General features: G+C 47.8%; 1 protein-coding gene across 1 annotated transcript in view; it reads right to left on the bottom strand.

The window, feature by feature from the left end:
- The window catches only part of SRP14 (signal recognition particle 14), a 6,993-nt gene extending 3,241 nt beyond the window's left edge, over window positions 1-3,752 (bottom strand). The window contains exon 1 of the mRNA XM_026051839.1: window positions 3,684-3,752. Coding sequence (XP_025907624.1) covers window positions 3,684-3,752 — 69 coding nt within the window. The remainder of the gene's footprint in view (window positions 1-3,683) is intronic.
- Between the last annotated feature and the right edge of the window lie 6,912 nt (window positions 3,753-10,664).

Here is a 10,664-nt window from a genome sequence, read left to right as displayed (position 1 = left end):
GGGTCCCGCGCGGCCGTTTAACGGATGTAGCGGCGGGCGCTGTGTGCGGGCACAGAGGGGAAGAGACTTCTCCGGTGCTGCTCGGCCTCTGCTGACTAACTCTTTAACTGCGGAAGATAGTGTCTCACTGTGTTGTTTTTTGTTTTGTTTTTAAGAAAAGCTACTTCTGTGAGGGGAGCTTGGAAAAAACACCTGGTTTTAGGTCTACTTCAAAATCCAGCCCTTATCCCAGCAGTAGTATCACCACAGCTGCGATGTGATGGCACTACAGGATTGTCCTTTGCGATCAAAACTCATCTTTAAAGATTTGCCAAGATGAACCCCTGATGAGTTGATGGGTTCCTAAGGCACACATACAGCACTCATATATGAAAAAAGGCCCAAAAAAAAAAAAAAAAAAAAAAAGTGTTGTTTCTCCCAGAACTGCACAGCTCGTGAGGAGGAAAATTTGCAAGCCAGTTCATACGTCCAGGTCACTTTTATCTAGACTTTACACGGGGCCAGGAACATATCATAAGCCATGCTGTTAACCTTTGCTAGAATCACTGACTGCTTTAGGCTCAGGGTGAAAGATGAGACTGAAGATACAAAATGATCAGGACCCTAGACCTACTCTCAGTTTGAGAAATGTTTGAGTCCCCAAAGAATTAGCATTCTTTATTTACAAGTTAAAATGTACAGTTATAGACAGACGTGGGGTATCTTCCAGAGTTACCATTCTCATGGGAGCTGTCACTTCATATATAAAAACAAGTCATAACCTGTGGGTCCAATCAGTTTCAAAAGCCCTTCCCCGAGTTTACCCTCATTACAGTCTTCCTTGCAGACTCATCAAGAGGCAGTAGAGGGTGCTAGTATTGCACAAACAGAAATAAAACATCTGGGCCTAAAGCACAGGGAAACAAAACCCTAAGACGCAGGTCATCACAACATGGCTCTGGTTTACTCAAGTCTAGTGGTTTAATAAATTAATGCCTTTCGTTAGCTGTGGATGTTTTTACCCTCCCAGTAGTTTTTTTTTTTCTGAGAGAGCTGAGAGAGGAGGACTTGAGAAAAATAATTTACATTGCTTATCATAGCACAAAATACGTCATAAAACTTGATGCTATTGATATATGTTATTCAAACGTTCTGAAAACCGACATTTTGTGGGAACATCATCCATAGTATGTATAGTCAGCAGTAGGGCAGGCCACGTTCACGGAAAGCGATGGTATCTGCCCCTAAAAGCTCACAACCTGTGTCTGCAACAAGACAGGTGGACGCAAGAAGTTACTGCTCACATGTCCTTCCTTCCGTACTGGCCAGTTGCAGGAGCAGTCATCACTTCCTCCTCACAAAAGATGTTTTTGTTCACAAACCAAGAGAATGGCTGCCTTTTCAAGAGATCTGAATGAGAACAATGTAGTAGTTTTGCAAATCTTTATAGACAACTTGTGAAAGAAGAACAGAAATGGAAAAGCTCAAACAATTGCAACATACTCCTCTTGGAAACTGCTACGATCACAGACACTGGAACACGGAAGAAATGCATTTCCACTCGTGCTTGCCAAAAGAGAAGATGGGTGGTCTCGCAGCTAAAACACTGGGATTCAAGCTCTCATCTGAATTCTGACCCCTGAATTCACCAGAGGATTCTTGTGTGGCCTTGAAGCATTAATGCCTGTGGCATGAGTGCTATGGAGCCCCATTCCTGCCCCTCCTCCTCCTTTTTGCCTGAAAATCATCATCATCCTCATCTATTAGGGACCGTTTTTGTTGCTAAGGTGCCTTCTGGGTCTGTAGTCCTAACTATGCCCATTTCAGCCTAGGGAGCTGTGCAGCTCTCCCAGGATCTTGGGCATCGACCTATATAGGAAAGATGGGCCTTGCTGGGATATCTAGTACCAGGGGTTTCGATACTACCGTAAGCTGAAGAAAAGGACAAAGGGGAAACATCTGGGAAGAAGCAGGTCTCTGTCTCTTCAGCACAAACTCCTGCTTCAGGAGGGAAAGCAGGGATTTCAGAGGGAAGGAGCAAGGAAAAACCACAAATGGAGTGGCTACAGATCCTAGAAAGGGAAAACCAAGGGACAACTTGTCGTGACTCCTGGGAGGAATAGCACATCCATTTCAGACATGTGGGAAGTTACAGACTTAAGGCATCTATAACACCAGAAACTCTGAGAAAAATGTGGCTTTGGAGGGTCTTAAGAAGGCTGGTATTCCAAGCTCCTCAGAAAAAAAGCAAAACGGAGCAAATCTTCACTGCAAGATCTGGCAGTTTGGTTCTTATTGACATTAGTCAAATATGAGTCACAAATTCAGGGCCTCTACTATCTCTCAGTGTGAGTACTCGCACATGCGCAGATCCTGTAACTGCCACTGCTCTGCCCGAGGGGTCGCTGGCAGTTTCAGCTAACAAGTTCTGCTCGTTCACAGGGGATAACTGGGGCTGCTTCTGTACCAGCGGAGGAGTTAACTGCCAGCACAGGATTTCTGATGCTCAGTTCTGGCACAGCACTCTGAATCAGAGTTGGGTGAAACTTATCTTGTTCAAATTTATTGTTTTATGAGCAATTTTTTTCAGAAAATATTTGTGTCTCACTGTTACTAAGAAAAATGGCTCCCCTAATGGACAAAATCTTCTGGATTCCCTTCACTGAGAAATTCAGTAGCTTTTTTTATTATTATTTATTTTTGTAAGCTTATCTTCCTGAATGGCAATCATTTTGGTGAAATCCAATTTGTAAAAGTGTTCACATGCCTTAAAAGTTGCTTTCCCAATACGGAACAGCAGAGTTTAATCAGTGGAGCAGCCTTCAGCATGCAAACAAGGTGAAAATGGAACTTTCTTACTGCTTTTCTTCCAAAAAACTAGACAGAGCAGGGGAGTGCTGACATTGCTTTCATTTTGCCAAGGGCTGCCAGCACTCAGAGGGAATAAACTGTTCAGTTGGTGAAAAAGTGCTGAGCAGACACTACAGGAACACTCCCAGGCAGGATATCCCTGCGCGCTGCTCTCCCAGCTGCCCGAGCGGAGCAGCTCCCCTCCTGCCCTGCTCCCCTCCAGCTCCCCTCCTCCCCTCCAGCAGCAAAAAAAAAAAAAGAAAGGAAAAAAAAGATAGAAAAAAAGAAACAAAAAAAAAAAGGAGGAAAAAAAAAGAAAGAAATCTTGGATTGAAACAGTAGCCAGAGGAATTGGTAGATCCTGCGAGCTGGCAGGGGTACGAGTATTTTGTAACCTGATCTGACATGTGACTAGGGCCAGGCAATAAAAATAAGTCTCCTACCAGCCGTCCTGTTTGCTCTGCTTTATGGTGTCAGTAGAGAAATCTTTTTTTTTTTTTTTTTTTTTTGGGCAAAAATTTAGTAAATGAAGCCACCTGAATCATTAAATCTTGAAGGAAACCTGGCAGAGACCAGAGGAGGTTGTTGCTGCGCTTCCAAGTTTTCCTGGAAGCAAACATGTACTGGAGAGAAACAGCGCCGAAAGCTTCTGCTTTGCTACATGGGGTGGGAGGGGCAGGAAGCAGAAAAACAAAATTAGAAGTAAATTAAATTCCTGATCAACTTTAGTAGAGGTTGGCAACGACCTATGTGAATTAGCCAGAAAAAAACTTGCTTCTCATTCTGGATTATCACAGATTCAGCTGTGGCACACCACAGTGAGAGCAGAAGTGCGGTAACACACTGTAAATTACCCACTGCTCGCCCCCGGCCTCCGGAGGAGCTAATAACAGATAATGGGCCAGAATTGGCAAGCGGGTCATTCCGCGGCTCCGCTTTGATGTGTGGGTTGAGGCACAGCTCGGCAAGGTGTCACTGCGCACGGCGGGAAGAGCCTGTGCTGCTGCAAATGCCCCTATCACCCCCACAACGCCCTATAAGCCCCCTAAAAACAGAGGGGCAGCTCGCACTGCCTCCCTGGCCTCACCAGCCTTTTAGAGCCAGCGTTTACCCAAACTGCTGGCACAGAAAGCCAATTAGCCCTGGAACGGCTACCGAAACACCGGCAAGTTGTGTGTGGGGAAAAGAGAGAAGCAAATCCACACAAGGCTGGCGAACACTCGCTCTTTTAACAAGCGCTAGGTGGATTCCCAGCAAAGCAAGCAGCAGGTTCCCTAGGTACAGGTGAATGTCAACCCAAAAATTGCACCTAAACTCATCTTTATAGGTGGTCCTTGTGAAAAGGAATAAAGGCCACGCAAGGAAACGATGATAAGAGAGCCAGTGAGTAAGATAGACGTGCACAAGGCAGATTTATTCATCTGTTAGGGCAGGAACAATGGAAGGAAAAGACATTCTGACAGTTTCTCTGGTAGATTCAGGTAGAGAAGTCAACAGTGATTTTAGAAAGACCATTCTGCGACCGGGATGTACACAGAAAGCTGGTAAGCCGCAGGTGGGAAGGCCAGTTTCCAAGGAAAAACTCTGTGAGAAACACAGGAGTCTTCCCTTGTGTCTTAGGGTCCAGTGAATACACTCTGAGCTCCATTCTAGACATTTTCAGTTGGTGTTGTTTGCCTTATTGAATACCTATTTTATTTAATACAGCTTTATTTACTTTATTTATTTATTTTTAAAGACAGGTTAGCCATTGCCTTGAGCTCAACAGATGCTGGCTTTCACTGTGTTAGCAATAGCAATGTTACCTGGGATTCGTATTTTGTGAGGGAGACCGGAAAATAGGTTTGTTTCTTCAAACCCCAGTGCAGTGCTTTCCTCTGATGGTAAAAAACAAAGTGGAGATGGAGTGAGACACCAAAAGACTGAGTGTTGGGAAGGGAGGGGACTCCAGCGATTTGAAGTACATCCGGATTTTAGAAAGGTTCTCTAAGTTGTCACGGAAGGCCTGGAGTAGTTATGTACTCACTGCACTGGTGCCTCATGGCTTTGTGGCGGGCCTCTGGGGCAGCCTCTCTCACAGAGGGCTGACAGAAAGCCAGGCAGCCCCGCGCTGCACAGGCTGCTTGTGCAGCCCGCGGTGCCGCGGGCTTAAAAAATAACAATAAAAAAAAGAGCCTGGGACACGCACGCCGTGTTTTGATGGTTCATTTACCGCTACGAACGAGGACAGGGAAGTAGTAAAGAACAGCCCGTTCTGAGCATTGCCACCTGCGCAGTGCTGCAGCTGAGCAGAGCCCTGCTGCGGCTGCGGCTGTGACTGCTGCTGCTGCCGCTGCTGCTGCTGCAGCTGCTGCTGCCGCTGCTGCTGCTGTGGCTGCTGCTGCTGCTGCGGCTGCAGCGCCTTCTAAATTCAGCTCGGAGGCAGGAGCCGCCTCCTGCAGCCACCGGGAAGAAGCCTCACGCTGCACGAGCTCCTCCCGTGCAGAGTGCAGGCAGTGCGCGACCGCAGAAACGAGCAGCAAGAGCTCCAGGCTGGAGCGCAGACGAACACGGTCCTCACCTACGGAAGGGAACACAAATCAAGCAGAAAGTGTTCACAGCTCCCCACACAGAGACATGCGACTGGTCAAATCACAGTGACCTCCCATTATCCCCTCCAGGACTAGAGGCATATCCTGATAGTTTTGCCTCATTATTTAGTTCTCTCAGCTGGAGCAGAATGCAAATTCCTAAAGCCGTGAACTGAGGATTCAGTGTCTTATTTATATCTTTGAGGATCACTGGGATAAAATAGGGCTCCCCAGGTGGGTGTCTCTCACCTGCGTATGAAGCAGGAGTGAGTGTGCCAGGGTTCCACACACATCCCAGGAAGCATCTCCCATGTTGCTGACTTTTTCCACCGCTCCTTAGGAGGACAGCTGCAACGCACTGCCAGACTTCCCGGCCGCAGAGAGGGCCTGGCAGAACTGCAGCCAGAGCACCACGTGCTCCAAAGAGCCACAGGGGCTGGGACACGCAAGGGCAGCTAGTGCTGGGAGACTGCCAAAGTTATCCCTATAGCAGCACTGCGCACTTGGCGGAGAAGCTTGTGCCCAAGGATCTCAAAGACTTTGTGAAAATAAAACATCACATTCACATCGGCATAAAAGACACTGCCAGTATTTGGCAGTACTTAACATAAGTTCTGTCTTTGGAGCTGCAAACTGTAAGCAGTAGACTTAAACCTTTGCTATTAGCTTAAAATGGCTTTTTGTGATATGAAATTCTGTCCTGGTTTCAGTTGGTTTTTGCAAGTCATCTGTGAACTTCTGTGGTGCAGCACGAGGGCTGAAGAATGTCATGCACCTTCTGGGTGCTCTAGAAATGTATCTACCAAACCACACAGTTCATCCCTCCAGCATAAAGAGAGTAGTGAGTCATCACTTCATTTTATATCACGGATTTTTCAGCAGACACAGAATATCTGGGTAAAAGCTGTGCAAAGCACTAATTAAAATTGGAGCTTTAGAGTAATGAGGTGACAGAGATTGGGTTGAGCATCATTCCCTTCACATTGATGTATCCTACTTTCAGAAACACAGAAGTGCTATCTAAAAAAAATCCACAAGAGATCCCTTTTCTTTTTCCCAATGAAAGCATTTAGGGGACAGAATGAGAAATATCAGACCATAATAAAAAAAAAAGAAATCAAAGGGAATTCTAGGTCAACAGAGTGTCATTAAAGAGGACGAGGCTGTCCCTGCTATCAGTGGACACTAGGGGATGTGTAATTACGGACGGAGCCACGGAGTCTTTGATGTCCTCTCCCCAGCTCTCCTTAGCAGAAGGCCGGGCAGCGCCGGTCCCCTGGCACGCTGGGGTGTCGCTTTCGCAGGAAGAGAGGGGTCACCCACCAACCCACCGGCACCGCTTCCTGTCTCCTTGGAGGCCTCCCAGCCAAATAAGACCTGGCTGGACTTCTGAGGCTCGAGGATCACAACACAGGCCGCAGAGCCTGGGAAACAATAGCTGCACAGCGAGGCTGTCTGAGGCGAGAGCCCCAGCACAACAAAGGCACAATTAAGCTGGTCACGAGATGACTGAGGTGACAGAGATTGGCTCGGACGTTATTGCTCTCATTTCCACAAGCCCCAGTTTTGGGAAAGCAGACGGTTTTGACTGTTCCCACCAGATACTTCCAGTGCAAGTCCCTTCTTTTATGAGCTGCTAAGTTTACCTGCTTATTCCAGCTTTGTTGCTCTTCCCGAATGCTCCTTCAAAATGCCCAGCTACTTTCTAGGAACAAACAGGGTGCTGTGGAGGCGGCTCTGAGCAACGAGCAGCTGCGCTGCATTCGCTGGGTCAGAGGCTGGAGGAAGCAATTTCCTGTTTTGCCAGTATTCAATGACATTTAACAATAGGGGGAAAGAAAAAACTGCAGGGCCTAAGCACAGCAAAACTGTTTTCAACATTAGCTGTCTGCCTGTTTCCCCATTCTGCCCCAACATCACCCCCCTGCTTTGGGCCTAGGTTGGCCATTGGAAGAAAGCAGGGAGAAGGAGGCCGAGATAAGCAGGGCTTAAAGCTGTCCCTGCTCTACAGGTGGCCGGGATGCCTTGGTGGCAGGTCTGAAGCAGCAGCCTGAGCACTGTGAGCTCGTGTCCTTCCTCCTGCCTCCCACGAGAGAGAAAGGGAGAGCTACGGGCAGCCCTTTCGGAGCCCAAGTGTCAGCCAGCGTCGCCCAGCCTTTCTTACAACACCACAGACAATCTCAGCCTTCCTATAGACGGTTTTCAGCACCATCTTGAGAGAACACACTCTTGATAACCATTCTCAACAGCAGCCAGTTCATGAGAGCAGAGGGAGCATTAGCAGAGGTGCCTTTCTGAACAACCTCCTCCTCTAGTGGTTTGCTCCCTGCCAACCCCTTAACCCTCTCTTATGGGTCGCAGGGGGCCCTGTCCTGCTGCTGTATCCTGCCACCCGCATGGGTTCCACCTCCCATGATCCTCCCCCATGGCAGGACCCGAGCTGCCCTTCCTTTCCAAGGCATATTGTGAGATTAAGGATTGCAGGGTGCAGCTCTGTAAAGAAAAGCAAACGTAGCTATGACTAGAGTCGTTCAGAAGCAGGAAAAGCAGCAACCTAAACTGTAATGTGAGTTTGCTGCTATCTCTTTGCTTTTATTGAGGCTGCCCGTGCTTGGATCAGGAAAGGGGCTGCCTAGAGTGGCAGGGCTGCGTGCCCGGCCGGGAGATGCGCTGAAACGGGGCACCTCTTTCCTCCACATGCACCTCCTTTGCCCACCATGAGGATCACGTGGCTTTGACCCAGGAGATGCAGCCGTTTCACAGAGGAGCCTGCCAGAAACCGCCACGTCCAAGGATTAAAAGTAAATGAATGAATGACATTCGCCTACGAACCTCACTGGGGGTTTTTTGGGCAAGTTGCGATTGGGTCACTGTGCCAGCAAAAGCAGGAAGTTTTCTGGAATTTCAACTGCCAAGGACAGGAAAAGGGGAATTTCTGCCTGGAGTTTAGGTGGTGGAACACAGCAATGGATGAGCATCAGGGAACGAGGCTCTCGCACTTAAAAATTGCAGTGATCCAACCATGCTCTAGGTCTTCATAAGAGCATTCAGAAAAGGGTAATTCAAGACCACCAAAGAAAAAGGCCCCCATAAACCCTCAGATGAAACTGTGGCTTCATCTACACTAAACCTAACATTATTTTGTCATCAAGCTACTGTGTTCTCTCATGTTCATTTTTTTTAATTTGTTTTTCCAAAGGAGATGCAGGAGTGTACTTTGAGGGAGTTTGCCAGAGGATAACCGCCTGTCACGTGTTTAGACATCCTTACCTTTCCCATAGCCTGCTGCTTGCACCTGGGGGTATCCTGGGGTGCTCCTGATGGAGGAAGGAGAGCACAGGACAAGCACTGCCAGGGCAGCAGCCACACATCCTGCCAGGGTGTCTTGCCCGGCAAGGGTAGGGGAACATCATCTACCTGTGAACAACATCGTTATTAGCAACAGCAGTTCATCCAATGCCTTTTCAGGTGCTCCCACTCTAGCCTGACCAACTTCAGCAGTTACCAACATAGTAATTTGACCACATTTAACATGAATCTTTCCCTCCTTGTTATAAACAAATTGCTGTATCCTGTAGTTACAACACACAATTCTTTGCTGTGCTAGAAAATCTACTATGTCTAGAGTCAGACTTCAGAAACAAGTTAATTAATTGCACTTTCTTCACTTCTAGGTCAAGATAAGTTTTTTGGGGGGTACTTTTCAATAAAAGGCTCTGTTTTCTCTGTAACACAAATGCTTTGCCATATTGAGGAGCTTATCAGAATTTTATTATTGCAGGGCACCTGATTATCAGCATTATAAAACTATCTTTTGGCAAAGCAGTCCTGGCAAGAAGGATCTAACTGTGCAGGAAATGAGTGGTTCTGCCACAGGCCTGTGCCACAAAAGCATGGAAAAATAAATTATTTTTTTGTTGGTGTTTCTGTAAAGAAGCATTTCCTAGCTCCCTGGAGGACAGGACTCCAAATCTGGCTTTCCAAAATTCTTGCTGCTTGAGGATCAGTAGTAGCACCCTCCTAAGGACCATGGCTGAAGTGTGACAGGAGAATCCATGGTTGGACGGGTCTTGCCCGAGCAGGGCTCTGGTTACATGTCTCAGTATCAGGGAGAGATCCCTCCCGCTGATTCAGGAAGATGGGCATTCCCACAGGAATGATTGTGTCACATTTACGCTTTTTTCCCTGTTTTCCTGTATACATCCTTTGGGGTGGGGAGTGTCCATTCCTTTCCTTTTTTCCTTCTGTCTTTCCCCTTTCCATGTCCCACCGTCTCTCCTCACTCACTTCTCCAGCACTAGAGGCCTGGGAGGCCAGTCCCGCTGTGCACAGCGACAGCCCTCGCGCTGTGGCCCCGGCAGAAGCAGCAGCTGCCGCTGAATGAAGAGCTCCGGTGCTGTTTATGTTCCAGCACGGCGCTCTTGTGCAATCCGTCAGGATTACTGCGGGAGCTGAGCACACCTACATAATAACACAGCGACTCTTTTCCCAAGGAGTTTACAGTTCAAGTGCTGACAACTTTCTTTCACAAACTAAGCACGCCTAAAGCCGCCAGTGAAAGCTGACAGGCGTTGAAGGGGCAAGCTGGGGAAGTCCCCCTCGCTGCAGAATGAAAGTCCAGCTCTCCGGGTGAGGAAGGAGCCGTGTATCGCTTTCTCTCCTTTCCTCCACTGTTTTGCTGCTGCTCACAAGCTACAAAACAAACCCGGGGGTTTCAGGGAATGTACAAACTGCAGCTTGTTCTCAGCTGTTCTGGTTGCAGGGAGCAAGTTCCTGGCTGATTCACTAGCAGTAAAAATAAACACAGTCTGGGCAAGGCAAGGAGGAGGGAGGGAGGCTGCAGGGTACTGAGGAAAAAGTAGGAGCTACAGCAGCTGGTGTTTTCTTTGCTGGTTCTTTTCAGAGGATTTAGGCAGGTTGGAGATGTAGGTGATTAATGGAGAATGATAACACCTCACCAGCCCCCCTTTCTCCTGGATGGAACACAATTCTTTATGCATCTCCCTGTGCTTTCAGCTTTAGCCTTCCAAGATTTACATGCTCCATCCACTCGGATGCAGGGTTGTAGGGCTGACAGCACATCTGGGTGCATTAACTGTACACCGTGTGGTTTTTACAGATGCCCAGGGTTTGTTCTAAATGTTTTGAAATGCTGCACCCCAAGCCTGCCCCTGTAGAGCCAGCCAGACTGAACACAGGGTGCAGCTGCATGAAACAGAAAATGAGCTGCTTCCAGCTTCCTCTGCGACCGTCTTGGCAATGAAG

The sequence above is a fragment of the Nothoprocta perdicaria genome, unplaced genomic scaffold (genome assembly GCF_003342845.1).
Source record: "Nothoprocta perdicaria isolate Ctin4 unplaced genomic scaffold, notPer1 scaffold_8, whole genome shotgun sequence".
In the NCBI taxonomy this organism is placed as follows: Eukaryota; Metazoa; Chordata; class Aves; order Tinamiformes; family Tinamidae; genus Nothoprocta; species Nothoprocta perdicaria.
This window is presented reverse-complemented; position numbering and strand designations above follow the sequence as displayed.